General features: G+C 35.2%; 1 protein-coding gene across 5 annotated transcripts in view; it reads left to right on the forward strand.

The window, feature by feature from the left end:
- The window catches only part of LOC138327622 (CAP-Gly domain-containing linker protein 1-like), a 119,014-nt gene extending 98,725 nt beyond the window's left edge, over positions 1-20,289 (forward strand). For all 5 annotated transcript variants that reach the window (XM_069273878.1, XM_069273876.1, XM_069273880.1 and 2 more), the window contains 5 exons: positions 11,220-11,293; positions 11,562-11,660; positions 12,595-12,714; positions 12,981-13,078; positions 13,326-20,289. In XM_069273878.1, coding sequence (XP_069129979.1) covers positions 11,220-11,293; positions 11,562-11,660; positions 12,595-12,714; positions 12,981-13,078; positions 13,326-14,385 — 1,451 coding nt within the window. In that variant the 3' untranslated portion in view covers positions 14,386-20,289. The remainder of the gene's footprint in view (positions 1-11,219; positions 11,294-11,561; positions 11,661-12,594; positions 12,715-12,980; positions 13,079-13,325) is intronic.
- The last annotated feature ends 1,566 nt before the right edge of the window (positions 20,290-21,855 follow it).

Raw genomic sequence — 21,855 nt, forward strand, 5'->3', positions numbered from 1 at the left:
AGTTATGAAATATCGATAATAGAAATCAAGCATATAGATGGAAATTTGATGTACTAGTAATGCATTTTAAATGTGTTTGTGTGAAAATCGTTTATTCGTCATTTCAATACCATGATACTATTTAAAGTACTGGTATACGCCTGCTCGCTTCACTAAAATTATAATATTGTGACGGTAATATTATCAATAAAGTGTTGTTGTAACAATTTGTTTGTTATTTCTTAAAATATCGGATAAATATGACACTTACAATAATACAATTCTCTCTTAATACATACGGTTGTACACGTAATTTGTAAACGTACACATGTACGTGTAAAGTGGAAACATCATATCGAGTTCAGTCATTTTTTACTTCATTGTGTTATTATCAGTAAAGAGATGTTGTAATAATTTGTTATTTTTAAAATATCGGGTGAATGAGACACTTTAGAATAATACCATTCTTTCTTAATACATACAGTTGCACATGTAATTCATTTTGTAAACGTACATTTTGTACCTGTAAAGTGGAAACTTCGTATTGAGTGCTGTCGTCTTTGACCTCATCGTGTCCATATAGTTTTCATAGGCAAATGTTTATATGGTATAACAGAAATTTTAATCCTAAACATACTCCCGTTTTTTTATACTTTCGTTTGTATTTCAGAACGTCAAGATCCGTAATTTATTTACCGTCAAGCCATTTCCGTGATTATAACAATGGTATTTCCGGTCTATGCTTGCCGATCGTTTAGCGTTTTGCGTAAATCGTTATTGCGTTAATCGTTGATCGTTAATCGTTAGCAATCGTAAGCGTTAGCTAACGGACGGATTTTTTGAGTTACGTTTGCGTTAGGCTGGGAACGTTAAACGGTTCAGGTACTGTAACTATCTATGCAGAAATGTCAGCAAAACTTGGAAGACAGCATTGGAAAGGGAATAATCCAATCTCCATTTTGGTGTATGACATTTAGGATCGGTCGGTAAATAAAGAAGAAATCGTGAATTAAAAACTTTTTACTTTACGATTGCGCTTCTCAATTTTATAAGTTATTATTTTAAAATGAATCTTTCCGTCCTTTTGTATGGGCGCTGCTTAAGCATTCCGTGTAAAATGGAATATTTCATACTATTGATTTTGATTGATACATAACTCTATTTACCATATACGTATCGTATAGATTATAGATACCATATATCACCATGGGATGTGTTAATTACACGTGTGTCCTAACACCCCTTCCTCCTTCCGCGGTGAGTTATGTACCTGTATACTTCACAGCTGGTTGCATGTGTGGAGAGTAGAGCCATATAGTGAGTAAAATACAGGTAAGTTGATAACTATCGAACAGAAATGTCAGCAAAAATTGGAAGACTGCATTGGAAAGGGAATAATCCAATCTCAATTTTGGTGTATGATATTTAGGAAAGATCGGGAAATAAAGAAGAAATCGTGAATTAAAAACTTTTTACTTTACGATTGCGCATCTCAATTTTATAAGTTATTATTTTAAAATGAATCTTTCCGTCCTTTTGTATGGGTGCTGCTTAAGCATTCCGTATAAATGGAATATTTCATAGTATTGATTTTGATTGATACATAACTATATTTACCATATACGTATCGTATAGATACCATATATGTACCTCACAAATAACGCAGTGTTTGTGTGAGCATATACACTTAAACACAATACAAAGTACTATTTTTTTCTTCGATTTGGTCTTATATTTATGGAAAATTGATCTAATAATTCTGAACAAAATTGTCTAGAAATACATGCCATAGTTCGTGTACTAATTCCCAAACCCCCTATTTTTTGATGACATCAGTCTATAGAGACCGTCTTATTTAAGACTTCGTGTCTAATTTGGTGACCGAGTCGAATATTGCAGCGGTGATCTAATTTTCAGTGGCGGGTCTAATTTTGATGACCCAAGCCTAATTTTATAGTGGTGGTCTAAGTTTCAGTGACGAGTCTAATTTTTAGCGACTGGGTCAAATTGTGATGGCTCAGTCTAATATTACAGCAATTATCTAATTTTAACGACCGGGTCGAATTTTGATGACCTCAGTCTAATTTTATAGTGGTGGCCAAATTTTCAGCGACCGGGACTAATGTTGGTGACATCAGTCAAATATCATAGAGACGGCCTTGGGTCAAATATTGAAGGTTCAAAGGAGTTCATTGACATGTCCTTATTTTGTGTTTTAAAGTTTCTCTACTAGTTTGAATTTTGACACCATTTTCTAAAAACAAATATCACTTATTATCTATGTCTTAAATTTATTCGACGGCCGAATTACGACGACCTTATCTAAACTTGCCATCACTAGCTAGTATAGTCTATTTCATCGTGCACCTGTCTTAAATTATAGCCAGGTCTAAAGAAAATAGTTTGAGGTCGATAACTAATAGAACGGTCTTGTGTATGTATAGTGTATCGTCTCTAATGTAGCTTACGACCGCTTTATAGCTATACCAATATACTTCCAAGAATTCATGTTTACAAGAATTGATGTTTACAATAAGAACTTAAAATAAAATCGGTTTCTAAATATAAGTTTCATACACATTGTGAAATGAAGATGACTTTTATTTTAAGATAAATGTGTGCAACCCTCATCCGCAGACTACACTCTTCAGCCTCCCGCTGTGATAGACAGATTTACCTGTGTCCGGCCAGCTAACTGGTCATCGGAAGCAAGGACGAATAAATCCATGTCGGAAGATTATCCAGAAGCCGTCAGTATCATCTGTCTCTAGCGTTAAGTTATACGTAATGTTGTTCATCAATAAAATTCTTGCAATATTCCGGACGAATTTTACGTAGGTATGTCGTCACGTGCCGAAAAATGTCCAAATATAACCACTACAGCTTGACACGTATGTGTTGTCATAGCGACGGCTGCCCCAGATCATAGCCACGGGCGTTTTACCTGTAGACTTTTTTTCAAAATGTAGGGTGTGCAGTCAGTTATGGTTTTTGATTATCGATAGACATCATGTCTGTGAACATTTAGCAGCACCATTGAAATTTCGATGATGAGTTTTATTTATATATTCGTCCTTGATATATTATTATATATCGTGAAGTATTATTTCGTATTATTTACAATAATAAAATTAACCAACCTTGTATACAGGCGGAGGAAACTTTCAAGCTGTGACAATGATTTTATTTTCATACATGTAAACATACCGTTGTGTAAATATTACGAACTAATATTTCTGCTACCGATCTTGGTAATTAAGGGAAAAGTCAATTGTTTTCTGTAATCAAAAGTGATTATTATTTCTTTGGTAAAATTCCAATATTCCCAGTGACTACACATACACATGAATACATGTATCATATCAAGGACTGATACGTCCTTCATTATGTTATCCAAGACCCGACCCGGGTAAGCTGATGTCTCCTAGTTCTTTCATGATATATGGCATGATTCTAAACCGAACGTTTTGTATATAAGTAATTATGTCTAACAATATATCTTGAGAGCAGATTTATTTCATTTTCGTGAATTGGCGGCTTTAATTATACATATAAAGTTTTGAGAACCGCCATAACACAAATACATATATGTATCATTTAGTGGAGTGATATATATCGATCCATTTTTTTCTGACAAAAAAGTCATTCAGCTTTCATACTGTACATGACTTTTTCATATTTTGCTGAAATTCATTCATTAATTAGTGTCTTTATTTATAAAACAGATCATGCACGGATGTGAAGAAAAAACTGAGACTAGAGACTTCTTAGCTGATGTCACGCTGTGTTGTAATCTCTAACTGTATACTGGTCAACATCGTCTCAATACGGTCTCATGAGAGGGGCCAGATTACGTAAGAAAGAGAAACTATCCACGGGAGTGAGCAAATTGACCATCATGTAATTTCAATTCACACTGTACACAGGTCTTGGCCCAATTTGTACATTACATATAGCAAGTGTATCATGTGTATGTATTTTTCAATCAGATTGATGTATTTATACTAGGAACAGTAATATTATTTACAATGGCATATCGAAAAAAGAACTATTCAAAAGCAAGGATTTATAAGTGAAAACTAATAATTTCTTATCAAAAGTAATGCATAATGTCAGAAATGATATTTCTGATAATTGCTAGATTTCGGATATTCAATTCTTTGTGAGTTTTGGTCAATATCGATCATTATTTGATATACATATGATAATAATGATAATTCATATGACCAATAAACGTACTGCATCACTCTGTAGATGATTGCTTAAAACAGATATTTAGAATGTTTTGATATACTATCCAAATCTTTGCTTTAAAGAAAGAAAATCACGTATATTGAACAGAACATATTCAAATGAATATCAGGATTACGAGCCGCACACATCTAATACGTATACAAGGTGATCCCTTTAGACTATTATTTTAGCATTAGTTCAAATGCAATACTTCGTAATATATTCATATAATCATATCATCATCCTAATTGGTCAAGAAGCTTATAGCTTAATCATACCGAGGATCAGGTATAATTGTGTGTGTGTATATATATAGTTGTAAATTATCATAGCCCCATATCAGACATACATTATTTGTACTTTACACTACAAAACAGCCCACTGCCGGTAATGACGTCACAAGTTCGGTTATTCCCCCAAATCAGCAGTCGCATGAGTCGTTATACAGGTACAAAATGAGCAATTTTGAGGGAGGTATCTCGGTATAGCGGCCGATTTTTATGCGGTTTTGATATCATTGTCAGGAAATTTAACAGAATAAAATATCAAAATATAATTTTCCTTTCCGTGTACAACATAAGCGAGTCAACATGAGCCATATGAGCGAGGTACTTCGACAGCGGTATCGTTGCCAAGACCAAGGACGTAAATGAGACTTATAAATCCTTGCCCAGACGATTTTTCCTGAGATGTGCATAAGGCCATGCGATTTTTACGGGTTTTTTCTTAATTAATTTAAACGGCGCTTTAATTTCAGCTAAATTTAAGTGTCCGAATGAGAACCAGAGAGACAGCGATTGGCGATATATGACTGTTAATTAACTAAATCTGCCGATATATTTGAAATCTTCTGATCCATAGTACGTGTTTAGTGAATAAAAGGATAACATTAATTTATTAATTTTTAATTCATATATATCTAGAGATTCTGCACTATATGTGCACTACCTGTGATGTCAAATACCAGTACATGGTTTCGCTGGTAGATCGTCGTGTGACCAAGACAAGGGTCATATGAACCTCTTAGCACAGGGAAATACCTACCGTGATCCAAGATGTCAAGAGTTTTTACACTTGGATACAATTGTAAGTGTAACAAGAAGTGAAATTATTGAACCTGGAATATTAAGCATGACATGATGGATGATTAAAAATACCTTTACCATACATATTGTTGTTTGAACACCAAAATGTGCTATTCTAACAATTTAAACTAGATCATTTAAATAAGTAGAGATAATCACTCACCGTAGTCCACACCAGAATTACAAATCGAAACAAATTTTTTACAAAATTGCATCAGCAAATCAAAGTGTGAATTTTTTTCTATACAGAGACATCATCTTGTAAATCCTTGAGACATAAATAATTTAATTACTATTTAATGTATATTTTTTTATAATATGATCATGTCCTAGCTATTATGTACGGTGTATTACTACTTACCAGAATACATCGTCTAACCGATATAAAATTATTTTAAGGATGTATATACATAGAACTCATCATCACAATCTTTAATTGTGAACGAAAAGTTGTATCGTGACATAAATTTCCACGCTACAATCTGTACATTCGTACATCTGAGTTTAATGTAGCAGTGGAGCTCCGATAATCTGGATAATACCACATGTACAATAACCGTACTAAAGTTTGATCTTCTATCGAAAACCAGTGTACCATAACTGACTGCACACGCTACATTTTGAAAAAAGTCTACAGGTAAACGCCCGTGGCTATGATCTGGGGCAGCCGTCGCTATGACAACACATACGTGTCAAGCTGCAGTGGTTATATTTGGACATTTTTCGGCACGTGGCGACATACGTCCTTGCTTCCGATGACCAGTTAGCCGGCCGGACACAGGTAAATCTGTCTATCACAGCGGGAGGCTGAAGAGTGTAGTCTGCGGATGAGGGTTGCACACATTTATCTTAAAATAAAGGTCATCTTCATTACACAATGAGTATTGAGAAACCGATTAAGTTCTTGTTGTTCACATATAGCACCATAATTAGAGTATTCAGCGAAAGGAGTTACCTAAATTACTAAAACAACATGTCCCAACCTCTGACACTGGCACGTCATTAACGCACCGATTACATAAAAGGAATTTGTGGTAATTGAAACTTATTAATGGCCAGTGTCAAGCTATCTTTTTTATCGCTATTATGAATAAACACTTAGAAGTCAATTGATTTCGTGAGAATTTAGGAGGGTAATTATTGGTCACAAATCTAAATGATAATTTATTTTATTTCGTAATTTACAAAATTAATCTAAAAGGTTTTCAATAGTTACATAGAATTGTAAAGCATTCTACCCTTAGATTATGTACACTAGTACAAATACATGTACTTTAACTTAGTAGATACTGTGTTTCAATCGAGTTTCTAATAGCCAAAGAATATCTTCTCACTGGCGAATGTGGGTGTGAAATCATCTCTTTTGTAATATATAGTATATTTGAAATGTTGTAATTATACTTATGGACATAGAGGTCCACGGAATAAATTGAATTAAATAGGAGAATTGAAAAGGGTGAATTTAGTGCTTATTAGTGGTCGTTGGGACGATGTTCGATATTTTCGGTAACATTACGCCAATATAAAATAAGATACAATGCAAAATATTTTCAGATTTTCTTTTACTCCGAGACATTACGATAGCAATATTTAGTGCACTCAATCCAGTGACAAAGCGGGGAAACCCATATCGATCGTAAACAATCGTTAAGCAAGATGAATAACTTATAATCTTTTGAAATTCTCTGTAATGTGCACAACTTTTATGACATACATGTTAATACAGAAACAAGACCCGAGTGTGCTTGTATTACAATGGAACACATTTTGTCAACATCGCTTATAAATGTACAGTTAATATTTGAAATTAAGAAATACATTTCACTTATAGTTATGATAATATGCATATTCAGTACATGTATTTAGAACCATGCATACCGGTAAATATTTTGTTCAATCTACTATACATTTTGTGGATTTAACTCGGTATATTCATTTGTTCACAGCACGTTTCTATGTCATCATCTGTAAATATTTTACGATGATTGGATAAGACGTCATAAGTTGTAATATCTTGTGCCTAATCCCTTTGTATTTATCAAGGTAATACAAAAAAATGTAATTCCTCTGTACACCAGAGCGAAATTCACAAATGATTACAAATGTATTCATCTTTCAGTTTCTTATAATTAAAGTATCATTTTGTTGGCTGCTACTGTATAGGATGCCGAATTTACGGCAGTGTCTAACTGAAAATCGAAAATCAAATAATAGATTTAAAAACAATATACCGTATTTCTGTATTGTCTGTTACCTAGTAAATGGACAAAAACGAACGATCAGTAAGAAAATGTCAGTACAGATTCAGCTCAGGGAGGTTGACACGTGCAGTAAAAACTTATTTCTGCCATTATAACACACATACACACACACACATATATATATATACATTAATAATTTATTTAGGTCAGTCAACAAACATTTTTGACAGAAATTATAACAAACAGTATCTCAAATGAATCAATACCTTGCCAAAACAAAAACAAAAACAGTTACAAATCAGCGAACATACGACCGCTGCCGACAACCAACTTTACAGGTAAATTTTAGCCATTCGCCATGATCCCTGCTGACACTCGGTGACCGATCGTGCTACGATCGCGGGGGGATCGCGGAGGTCATCGCAACACGCGATGGTCACGAGGATACTCGGTGACGGAACCTCGGTGATACATCGGCCCATCGCGGGGGATCATCGCAACCCTTTGATGGTGACGACGCGTCGCGCCAGATCACCGTGATGGGAGGATAATCAATGATTTTAATGGACCGATCTGTATAAGTATTCTAACGTTTTATTGCATAAGAAATAAAGATAAGTTGCCAATATTATCATATAACTAACAATATCTTAGCTTCATTTTGGACTTTAGTTTGAAGAAATGCTAGGATAAAAGCTAATAAGACTTTTTTGTAAGTTTTACACAAATGATGTCTTAAAAGTTTTAACTGGCTGGGTTACAAACAAAGTTAAAAAAAAATGAAAGCAATACTGAAAATAGATTTGTGATCTTAAGTTTTCGTGACTGAGCCTTGTAGAGGTACCTATATTCAGCTGAGAATTCTGAAAGCTGCTGTAATACTCTAGCTCACACCGATTGTAAGTAACACTCAAACACAGATCGTTACCATGAGGTAACACACTCCTGTCTCTGCCATTACTCTGGAAGTCAATCATTCAGTGTACTTGTAAACATAATGGCCCAAACTCCTCACTCAATAAACTATACAGACTGTGGAAACACAAATTATCCAGATGCTAGTAATTTACATTTAACTTCCAGATATAAAAGTTTGGAAATAGATTTTGCAGAGTTGGTTTCCTATAACAAATGTCAGTTTCAATTCTGTGATGTTAATAGCATCAGCTAAAACAGATTTTTATGATCAAAATGGTATACTCCTCTTCTTTGAAGATTTTCTGAATCATTCAGTTTATTTCTACTGGCCTTTTATTAGAATACAGGAAAGGAAGATAGCTTTAACATGCTTTTGACATACAAACATCAAACATTTAGAAGTCTGTGCTATTGTTTGTGGGTCTAGCCAATTTCCCTAATATTGCAACATGAGTGGATCTTCAAGCTTTCATATAAGACATGGTTTGTGAGTAAGCCTTATTCATTACTATTGACTAAGTCAGAAGATATATGATTAATAAATCAGCTCTGGATAATGAATTTGTCAAAAGGGATCAGGGATAAATAATCAAATACATACCTAAAGAGGTCGTCTCCTGAATAAAGCACCTATCTTAGAGGTCATTTTATCTTAGATACCTCTCTAAAGAGGTCATTTCCATAATGCTGACCACTAATCTTTTGTGGTCACTTCTGTAAAGGAAGCACCTGGTGTAGGACTCTTTCTATTTAACAAGGCCATGTCCGTATCTGTAACATCAACATCTATGAGATAAGCTCTTCTCTAAAGAGGTTCATATTTCTATGCATTTTGAAATACCTGTTCATAAAGGTCACATACTATTTATTATGCAGCTTTATATGCCTAAAAGTTGTATATCAGACAGATGGTAAACTTTTTGTATACCAAGGTCTTCACTTTATAACTCAGCATCTGTCTAGTATGGTATATAGGTAACCTGTGTACAACAATTTAAGCCTCTGTCTTCAATGGTCACTTCGGTATAACAGGTGCATGTCTATATACCGGGTACGTCTGTATAACAAGAATATATATAAAGAGTTATCTCTGTATTAACACCTGTTACCACAGGCTTCGTCCATATGAAAAAAATCATGTTTTGTACAGGTCACAGTTTTGTGTCAAATACCTGTCTATGGAGGTTAATTGAGCTCAATTCTGTACTCTGACTGTACCTGTACCCTACAGTTAGACGTTAACACCTGTTTACATTGACAAAGAAAACTTTATACAGTTGTCATCTCAATAACTTGCTGATTTTACAGTTATAGATACACAATGTTATCACAATTGACCAACTGATCCGACACAGTTTAGAAATATAAGACATGTGTTTGAATATGTAACATCCGAGACTTGAAAAAAATCCTGTATCTAATATAACAATAGGTCTTTGGATAATAGATGTAAAGCTGAAATAGTTTGGGTTGGTGCCAGGTCTTGGATTTAATATTTTAGGTAAGATGTTTGTGTGACAATAATAAAGTATATAGGAGTGTACATTGTTACAGAGATATCGTAGGATCCTATTAGTCTGTATCTGGTTTGTCTCAGGATCTGCTGGGGGCCTTTTTCTGGTCCCGTTAGTGAAGGGATCAGTGGCACTTGATACTTATGTTATAATGAGGCTCTGTCAGGGCGATGTAGACACACGATGATTTGTTACCTTGAATCGTTGAGTTATGAAACTTTAACTGGACATATTTGTAGTATATATATGTATATACAATTCACCAGACAATTGTTTGATTTTGTAAACCAAATTCCGTCCGTTCATATTTTTACTTCTAACTTGTCATCGAATACACAAACTCGAGTGCAAACATTTATAATAAATGTCTAGTTTTCCTGGGTGTAAAGGATCCGGAATTTAATTCAATTCTTGTCACAGTTAACTGGTGTTTCACATATATAAGTTATTAATAAAGTCTGTCACTGATTGCTATAGAATCAGATATAGGTACTCAATAGAAAGGTTTCATATTGAATGTAACGTCTCATAACTGTGGCCCATTCATGCATGTAGTACATGTATCTTTTCTCTCGAGTACTCAATAGATCGGTATTTACATTAAATTGATGGTATGTAAATGCCCATTAAATAGTGTAATGGCATACAATGTACATCTGTGATACATATTAATCCTTTCAATATTTTTCAATGAGTTAGTCATAAATCTGATAAACTATACTACAACTGACAATGACTGATCAGTTCTGGGCTCCTGTTACTTAACGTTGTGATCTAGCAGATGTAGACATTTGCTTATAATGTCGTGGTACATTTATAAGTAGTTAAACCTGTTCAAATCTTTAAGTGTATAGTTTTATATACTGCAGTGTAGAAAACTCCACTCTATTTTTGATAATTGAGAATACATATGTTCCCTTAGTTTTTTTTATATATAGGAGAATCTTCCATATTGCAGTAACTTTTGCATGTATTATCTCCCCATTATGCTAAACATGTAGGTAACTCAATCCTTTCAAGTGTAATGATTTGGCAACTATATGTGCTTCTAACACTGCGACAATCTGCATTTGTGATTAATCATTAATAGGCCAGTATTATCTCCCTTTTAGGATGGCATCATTTCATTATCACTGTCAAGTACATCCACATAAATACCTATCAAGTTGTGTAGGACCTCTCTGTTAAAACAGAGTCATTGTCTTGTGTCTATACTTTATATGCTGAAAATAAATTGTACAATGTTAACTTGGAACTCAGTATTAAAGTAGAATATTTTTATTTTACAGAACTCCACAAACAGCACCGAGATAAACTGGAGGATATCACTCACAGATTTGAGAGCATGAAGATGAACCTTTCTGTAAGTATATCACATGATCAATATCACATGATCACCATCACATAACCTTTATATGGATGTATACACCATAATTTCCTAATAATATTGTAAACCATGAACTTTATAGTCAGACTGTAAATCCAAATTAAAAAAAAGTTTTCTCTGAGGGGTAAAAACGAATGTATCTATCAGTCTTTCAACCATCAGTTGCCTTAAATCTGATCAGCACACTTTTTTAACAATCTTGGAAGTGCACATGTTTATAGATAACAATGCCTTGTATTTTTAGGACAAAGTGGAGAGTCTGAGGTATGAATGTGACGACCTTCGTGTCCGAGCCAGGATGAGTGAGGAGGCACTACAGAGAGACTCCGACTACAAAGTACAGGTAAAATTCTCTACAGATTTGTTTGATGAATTCTAATCACACGTACATTGTACTGTTTGATGGTCAAAGCCTTGACAGAGCTTTGATCTATTATTATGTCCCCCTAACAAAGTTGGGGGGACATATTGTTTTTGCTCTGTTTCTTATTATTGTTATTTTTATTCTTATTTCTCCCACTTTCTTCCGCAGCTTTTCTCAGAAACTACTGGGCCGATTATCACGAAACTTCACATTCATACTCATTATAGGGTGTGGGATTGTGCATAAAGTTGTTTTTTTTCCCAATCGGAAGTCCAAGATGGCTGTCAGAGCCCATTTCCCATTTCCGGTTTTGAGATTTTGGAGTTGGATTTCGATGAAAATTAGTATATAGTGGTTATTTGGGACACCGAATAACACGGCAGCATTTTCGAAAAGCTCAATTGCCATGGAAACAAAATAAAGGCCTCTGATTGGTCAGAAATTTAGATATTGTCAGAATCAGCTTAAAATTGGTACACAGGGATTGTTAGGTATGCTTATCAACATGGCAACAGGTTTTAAAACCTGTGTTGTCATGGTTACCTAATGGAGGCCTCTGATTGGTTGAAATTTACATGTTGTCCGATTAAACTGAAAATTAATACACAGGGGTTAAAGGGTATGCTGAATAACTTGGCAGTGTTTTCGAAAAGTTCATTTGCCATGGTAACGAAATAAAGGCCTCTGATTGGTTGAAATTTAGATTTGTTCATATATCACACAACCTGATCTTTGTGATCATTTCCTACTGCACAGTTCATTTGGGGGACATCTGTAATGGTCCTCCATTACAATCATTACTTGTTAGTATTACACTCTCTATTGAAGATCTCAATACTGAAATTTAATGGCTTATTAATTGCTACAGAATTTGTTCACTAATAATACTACAAATTATTTTTTATCCATTTAGATGGCTCTTGCACCGTTCAGGAACATGCCTGAGGAGATTCGGAGTCTGAAGCTTGTAGTGGAGATGAGGAACGAAGAAATACAGAAACTGAGACAAAGGAACATTCAACTCGAGAAACAGGTAAGGTTAATCTAGAAACCGATTCAAGAAATATGAAAAATTAAAGTTTAATTAGAAATTGAAACAATTAATGACAGTTCACTAATTTAAGCTGTAAAATCTAGACATATTTGCTTTCCTGATTCTATAAATATATTTTTTTGTATTTTGGAGCCTTACTCGTCAGGGTTATTAATCACCATAAGTGTTAAAAGTTAACAAGTGATTCTTAATGTATTAATTATTAAAAAGGATTTACTTACATATTGACAAATTGATTGCTTTAGGTTGAAGAGCTGGCCGCGACCAAGGAGAAGGTGAACAGCCTACAGCAGAAACTGGAGAACTCCGAGGCCATCCTCAGCATGAAGACAGACCATGAAAAGTAGGCATATACATCATGTAGCTAAAACTTTCTCAGTTTTATTCAAGTCCTAAGGTTATAATCCAGATTTTAATTTGATTTTAGGTTTCTGTATTTTCAGAAATTTATATTTTGAATTAGCAAAAGATTCAGTTTCATTAGTAGCAATCATTATTATGGCATTGAAATAATTTCCCACTTTTTGTTGATTTTCTATATGTTTGAATATCTGCACTTTTAAATCAACCGTCATTACCTTCTTTTTCAGACAACTTCATGGAAAGTGTCAGATTTTGATGAGGAAATATGATAAAGAGAACAAGGCCAACAAGCGCCTGTCGATGGATTACGAGGAACTGATGTGGAAGATGAACCAGAGCGGAGAGCTGGGATCCCAGGAGAACCTATGGAGTACAGGAAGTCAGTCTCCGACTCCCGATTCCCCGGGGCTAGGGAGACGTACACGCTCTCCTGCTGTGTGTGATAATGAGAAACTCGGCAGGTCTCCTGTTTACCGCCGATCTCTCTCCTCAAATCCCACCGAGGAGAGCGATAAACGACTGAAGAGACGTTCTGCAAACTATCTCCTGGAGGATAGGAAAACCTCGCCAACAGGAAGTCCTCTTCACAAGCGTCCTCATGGATCTGCATCCTCAACATCCTCATCTCCACTCCATCATAGTTACCATGAAAACGAACTGTCCAACGGCAAGACTGATAGGATGATCCATTCACTAAATGACATGGATGTGTTCGAGGAGCCCCAGGCCCTTCCTTCACCGCCACCTCCTGGTGAAATGGAAGGAAGCCTGACTTCGTTTTCGTCGTCCTCTGACTCCCCGGAGAATGACACAGTCTTAGAGTCGACAGACTGCCATAGGCAGGATGAGGAAAGTGACAATTCTAAGACTCTTACATCGAGCAGGAGCATCACAATGCCAGACCTGCCTTACGTGGACAGTGACAAGTGTGAGGAAGTGACGGGACAGGACGAAGGTGTGTGTCTTACAGAGGAACAGGCAGAGGATCAAGCCTCCGATATGTCCCATTCCACGGAGTCTAATGCATATTCCAACGCGTCTTCTCTCCTGTGGGATTACGAGAAAATGGACTCGGGCAAGTCTATGGACTCCAGTCAGACTAGTGATACGTTGTTAGAACAAAATGGTTCTGACACGTGGCAAACCGAGTCCATGACGTCCTCAAAGGGAATCTCCGCTTCCTCTAGTGCAGAGTGTGTGCTGTCCTCTAAAGAGGGTAAAGACAATGAAGGGCAGACAACTCAGGAAGTCACAACCGTTAAAACTCTACATGAATCAACAGTTTGAATTGATGTTGTTGCTGTCCCAGCCATATATTATATACAATATATTACTTTTCAAGTGTTTAGGGTTTGATTATGTCCTACTTGTCAAATATTCACATTTTGATATTTCTTGTAGGTACATGGTTTTCGGTAACTTTCCTCACATTGCAGTTCGAAAAACTTTTGAGAGAAGAAAACTTTTTTCTTCCAAATATTTTGATATGAAGGAAATTATAGGTAACCTTCAATTTTTGGTTATTTCTCAATTTTTAATTATTTTTTCTTCTCCAATTTTGACTTGATTCCTTCTTTAATTTTTCTTTGAAACACAAAAAAAAAGACTATCTGCAAAATTAGATAGCTAGACCTAAGTGAAAAGATTTCATAAATATAAGAAGTGGTCAGACAAATGTGAAGTTAATAATATATTTGTTGAAATGATAAGAAATGAAGAAAGGGAGACAACTCTGTCCAAACAGTTTGTGATAAGACCAGGTCTTAGGTCTACATTACTGAGATATATTATCCAATCCAGCAAACTTTATCCAAAAATGTCAGCAAAGTATATTTTATATATTTATTGAGGAAAAAAATTGCAGGATACAAAATTTGTTCTCCCAACATCGCAATACCCAAAACCTCTGTAGTAATTGGCAGTTTTCATGATCATTAGGATTACTATTCTTTAAGACACGGTTGGATTACATAGTAACCAGTGTTTGTCAACATAAAGCTGGAGAAAACCCAACCGTATACTACAAAATATTGTATAGTATTAGAGTAGGACATTTCCATTCACTCAAGAGTTTGATTGAGTAGATAACTAGATATAATGGTGAAGTTCTAATTAAAGGTGCTTTCATTTTTCATCTCAACCTTATCTTTTCAACTGTTGATTCTATGAATTACATATTAAAATGATAATAAATGAGATGTGTTCAAAAGTCAAAATTGCATGTACATGTAAATGTACATCATTTAAACACCTGCAATAATTATCCTACACTTGTGAAATTTCTCACCATCTTTCAATTTTAACAGAATCTTAATTGTCACTGCCACAATTATTTAAATTTGTACAATTAAAAGTGTGCTATCAGAATATTGAATAATCTGTCTATAGCGCACAATTTTGGTTAGTCAGGTATCCAATATAAAGAAAGAGTTTATAGTTACAACTAGATGTAGAAAATTTTCACAATATGGAGAAAAAGATATCCATTGCAGATTTTTTCTGGGGCTAGCTAATTTTTTTTTTTTTTTTTTTTTTTTTGTCCTTTTCACTAAATTTGAAATTTATATATTGTACTCCTGATTTCATCAACTTTCTATCTAAAGGTAATGCTGTAAGACTGTTCCATCCACAATCCCATATTTCAAGATATTTCAAATGGTTTTTTTATGTAAAACATTATTAAAGTAAACAAAAATGTTAGATGAAATATATACTATTCAGATTTCAGACTAGTTATTTTAATGTGAAATGGAAAAGGACATCAGTGAATATTGTTTTGCTATTAAAGTCGTCATTCTTATCAAATTCAATTTTCTTGTATAGGATAAAGATTGTATATAATGTACGAAAGAAATTTAAACATTCTTAGAGGAATTGCCATAAAATGTTGACCGCAAGTTGTATAAAGGTATAAAACTCAATTTCCTCATGGCTGGTTTCAAATCAGCATTGAAGACTTTACTGGTAAATCATTAACATGCCAAATAGAAAGAAATGCATTCAGGACAGCATGAAGATGTTCTTATTTATCCAAACTGTGAAACACTTACAAAAAACCAAAATTTATACACTATAGCTACATGTACTTAGTAAAGTAAAATATATGCAAATTCTATTTATCAGAGATGTCATATTTGGTATAGATGCATGTGATTGTAATGAAATCCATTTACAATTGATGATCTCAGTGTGTTATTCATATTTATTGTCATGTTGTGACTCTCTCAAACATTGAAAGTTCATGTTTTTGCTTTACCATTAGATTTGGTTTGCCAGCTGTTCATGAAATTGCCCTACAGTGGCCTTTCGCTGTTCAATATTCATTTTTCAACATTAAATGTTAAGACAGACTGGCAGTCGGGCATTTTCAAAGGCTTAATAAAGAAAGGAGTAATAATCCTCTCAGAGTTATGTCTCTTGGTTTCCAAATCTAATTTTTAGCTCACCTGGTCCGAAGGACCAAGGTGAGCTTATGCCATACCGTGGCGTCCGGCGTCCGTCGTCCGTCGTCCGTCGTCCGTCGTCCGTCGTCCGTCGTCCGTCCGTCCGTCCGTCCGTCAACAATCGACTTCTTCTCCATAACCGCTGGTCGGATTTCAACAAAATTTGACTGGTAGCATCCTTATGGGCTACTAACTGAAAATTGTACAAATGATGGGGCTGACCCCCCAGGGGCCTGAGGGGCGGGGCCAAAAGGGGTCAATTTGGCTATTTCCATATAAACGACTTCTTCTCTGAAACCAAGCATGGGATAGCACCCATAATGCAATGGTAGCATCCTTATAGGGTGGGGATTCAAAATTGTACAAATGATGGGGCTGACCCCCCGGGGGCCTGAGGGGCGGGGTCAAATGGGGTCAATTTGGCTATTTCCATATAAACGACTTCTTCTCTGAAACCAAGCATGGGATAGCACCCATAATGCAATGGTAGCATCCTTATAGGGTGGGGATTCAAAATTGTACAAATGATGGGGCTGACCCCCCGGGGGCCTGAGGGGCGGGGTCAAATGGGGTCAATTTGGCTATTTCCATATAAACGACTTCTTCTCTGAAACTAAGCATGAGATAGCACTCATAATGCAATGGTAGTATCGTTATAGGGTAGGGATTAAAATTGTACAAATGATGTGGCTGACCCCCCGGGGGCCTGAGGGGCGGGGTCAAATGGGGTCAATTTGGCTATTTCCATATAAACGACTTCTTCTCTGAAACCAAGCATTGGATAGCACCCATAATGCAATGGTAGCATCCTTATAGGGTGGGGATTCAAAATTGTACAAATGATGGGGCTGACCCCCCGGGGGCCTGAGGGGCGGGGTCAAATGGGGTCAATTTGGCTATTTCCATATAAACGACTTCTTCTCTGAAACTAAGCATGAGATAGCACTCATAATGCAATGGTAGTATCTTTATAGGTTGGGGATTCAAAATTGTACAAATGATGTGGCTGACCCCCCGGGGGGCCTGAGGGGCGGGGTCAAAAGGGTTCAATTTGGCTATTTCCATATAAACGACTTCTTCTCTGAAACCAAGCATGGGATAGCACCCATAATGCAATGATAGCATCCTTATAGGATGGGGATTCAAAATTGTACAAATGATGGGGCTGACCCCCAGGGGGCCTGAGGGGCGGGGTCAAAAGGGGCCAATTTGGCTATTTCCATATAAACGACTTCTTCTCTGAAACTAAGCACGGTATAGCACCCATAATACAATGGTAGTATCCTTATAGTGTGGGGATTCAAAATTGTGCAAATGATAGGGCTAACCCCCCGGGGGCCTGAGGGGCGGGGTCAAAAGTGGTCAATTTCCATATAAATGACTTTTTCTCTGCAACTTAACATGGGATTACGCTCATAATGCAATGGTTACATCCTTATAGGGTTTGGATTCAAAATTTTGCAAATGATGGGGCTGACCCCCCGGGGGCCTGAAGGGTGGGGTCAAAAGGGGTCAATTTAGCTATTTCCATATAAACGACTTCTTCTCTGCAACTAAGAATGGAAGAGCACTTATAATGCAATGGTAGCATCCTTATAGGGCTGGGATTTGAAATTGTACAAATGATAGGGCTGACCCCCGGGGCCTTAGACGGCAATAGATGCGAGGTCAAAAGGTCAACTAGGCTACTATTTTCATATAAATTACTTTGTCTCTGAACCTATGTATTGGATAGCATATTTGTATGGTATCAATAGCATCATTGTATGGTTGTGATTCAAAATTAAACTTTGGGAGTCAATTTGCTTATTTTTCTAATTGTCAGAGTCTTGTGATAATTACTAACAAAAAACCAGGTGAGCGATACAGGCCCTCTGGGCCTCTTGTTTCAAAGTGCTTTCAAAGTTGATAATTTTCCTATTTTATTGCCTTATTAAAAAGTTATGCTTATTTGATGATATCTTATTTCAATTAAATAAGTATCTTCCAGTATCTTTCTCAGGATTTCATTAATTTGTAGATTATGATTATATATACTGGTCTACAAATACCCATCAAGTTCTACTCATTTCAAAAAATGTCATACTTTCACTGAGTTTTCACATTATCATATTTATACATCTATGTATCAGTATGTAAATAGAAGATCACATTTTCACACTTTGTTCTACCTAATCTTTGGGTATGTGTTGTAGTATTTAAAATATTTATTGAATAACATGCCAAGCCTACATTAGAAAGACCGGGCATTTCCCTTCATTAGTCATTGTGATTTGTGATATTAAGATATTGATGTTGTCATGTAGTGCTGTATTACGTGTTAATTTACATGTATTTATAGACCGTGTGCGTGAAAAAGATAGTTATAAGCTTCCTCATACCTGTGAAATAGTTAGTACCCCAAATTTTCAATTCAGAAAATATGGAAAAGATCGAGTTGTCTTTCTTGGCTTCAGATATTATGTGGTACATAAAATTTTAATTGACTATTTGTTCAAATATAATTTATCAAACTAATATCAAAAAGAGAATACCAATAGTTCAAATTATATGACATTGCTTCAGCCCAATGCATTTTAAAGCAGATATGGAGAAAAAATGCTACTACTTGATGAAGCCCACTTTACTTAATCGAAGTAAAATTTACAAGAATTTATGATGAAAAAATAACAAACAAAAGCAAAAAATCAGAATTTTCATCCTATCGAGCTAATTCAGTGTTTTAAGGGACCAATGTGATGCATCATCATTGTGAACTACATACATCATTGGGTCAGCATCTTTAACATATGATGAAGAAAGAGGCAAATAGCAATAATATGTCAGCTATTCATATTTAATACATCCATAAATCTGAAATAATATGGAGGCCTTGTGAAGCCTTTCATGGAAAGTATGTGGGTGAGGTAAGATTGTATATATATAGTCATTCCATATAGAGTATGACAGTTAGTACTGAATGGATGTATACTGACAGAGTGTATGTTAGTCTGGATATACCAAGAATATACACTGCTCTCCATAAAATATGTACATGGAATTTCTTTAAATATGGAATTGCTAGTAACAATGATTTTAAATATAATTCATCTTGATGTTATGATTTTCAAAATTTTCTGACATACCTATCTTTATCACCTGTGTGATACCTTCAAAGAATATTTTCATACTTGTAATTTAATTGGAAATTTTGGATAAACATAAAATTGTACATTTCAAAAGTGTCAAGGATGCACGTATACTAGATAATTACAACATAAACTAATGTTAATTAAAGAAGAGATAAATCAGTTGTCTGTGATTAATGCCTTGGTATTTTAATCTTCTTTACAGTGTTTTATCTCAGAAAGAAAAAGTTGTACTAGAATAGTCACTACCTTCACAGCCAAGGGCAGATAACTCTGTTATGTTTGTTGGGTGATGGTGTATATCCTGATATGTCCAGTGTATCTTTATGTGTCCTGTATACTTTGGGACTTATCCAGTATTATTTGGAGTCTTCTATGGGAGAGCTGGGTATGGAAGTTGTCGTTGAAGTCTCTACACGTACCTGTGGAGACCAGTATGGGAGTTGACAATGGAAACCACATCTGTATTGTGGAGACCAGTATGGGAGTGATATAGTTGTTGTCGATGTTGTCGTCAATAAGATTTTGTTTAGCGACATTCTTTGCTAAAAACTTAGCAAACTACTGTGTTCAGTCAGTACCAGTTACTGTTTATATTAAAATGTATTTGCTGCATCTTACTCCTTCTTGTTTTGTCTTATACCACAGCTTCAAAACAATTAACCTTTTATATAACAAGACAGACAATGAGTTTAACCCTTAGACTGCAAACTCTTGATATATTTATCTTCAACTGCTCATAGTATATGTACATCCATGTACCATACATCAACTGAATATGAACTTTACTACAATAACTCACCATTTGGATGTCCTAGTCTGGGTTCGCATTGTTGTTGGTTTTTTCCAGTTTTCATGACAGCATTATTGCTAATAGGACTGCCCATAATGTTTTGACTTATGTCTTCGTTTGCGCATGATTAAAAAACGGTATGGTAAAAATAAAAAAGTTTAAAAACTTATCACCTTAATGAGGATGTTAAGCACATCAATCAGTCAATCTGTGACCATTGGCTACAAAACAGGAGTGTCAAGAATGTCATTATGGATTGACCCACCAAACACTAGATGGATGCTCCTAGATTGTGCAATACTGATGGTCAACTGGTCAATACCTGCTACAAAAGCATCAAGTGGTTTGTTGTAGTATTATATACCATAGGAGCATACACATAGAGAAGTATAGGAGTATACACATAGAGGAGTATAGAATATACCATAGGAGTATACACATAGAGGAGTGTAGAATATACCATAGGAGTATACACATAGAGGAGTATAGAATATACCATAGGAGTATACACATAGAGGAGTATAGAATATACCATAGGAGTATAGAATATACCATAGGAGCATACACATAGAGGAGTATAGAATATACCATAGGAGTATACACATAGAGGAGTATATAATATACCATAGGAGCATACACATAGAGGAGTATAGAATATACCATAGGAGTATACACATAGAGGAGTATAGAATATACCATAGGAGTATACACATGAGGAGTATAGAATATAACATAGGAGCATACACATAGAGGAGTATAGAATATACCATAGGAGTATACACATAGAGGAGTATATAATATACCATAGGAGTATAGAATATACCATAGGAGCATACACATAGAGGAGTATAGAATATACCATAGGAGTATACACATAGAGGAGTATAGAATATACCATAGGAGCATACACATAGAGGAGTATATAATATACCATAGGAGCATACACATAGAGGAGTATAGAATATACCATAGGAGCATACACATAGAGGAGTATAGAATATACCATAGGAGCATACACATAGAGGAGTATAGAATATACCATAGGAGTATACACATAGAGGAGTATATAATATACCATAGGAGTATACACATAGAGGAGTATAGAATATACCATACATAGGAGCATACACATAGAGGAGTATATAATATACATAGAAGCATACACATAGAGGAGTATAAATATACCATAGGAGCATACACATAGAGGAGTATAGAATATACATAGGAGTATACACATAGAGGAGTATATAATATACCATAGGAGTATACACATAGAGGAGTATAGAATATACCATAGGAGTATACACATAGAGGAGTATAGAATATACCATAGGAGTATACACATAGAGGAGTATAGAATATAACATAGGAGTATACACATAGAGGAGTGTAG

This window comes from Argopecten irradians, chromosome 7, assembly GCF_041381155.1.
Source record: "Argopecten irradians isolate NY chromosome 7, Ai_NY, whole genome shotgun sequence".
NCBI classification, from domain to species: Eukaryota; Metazoa; Mollusca; class Bivalvia; order Pectinida; family Pectinidae; genus Argopecten; species Argopecten irradians.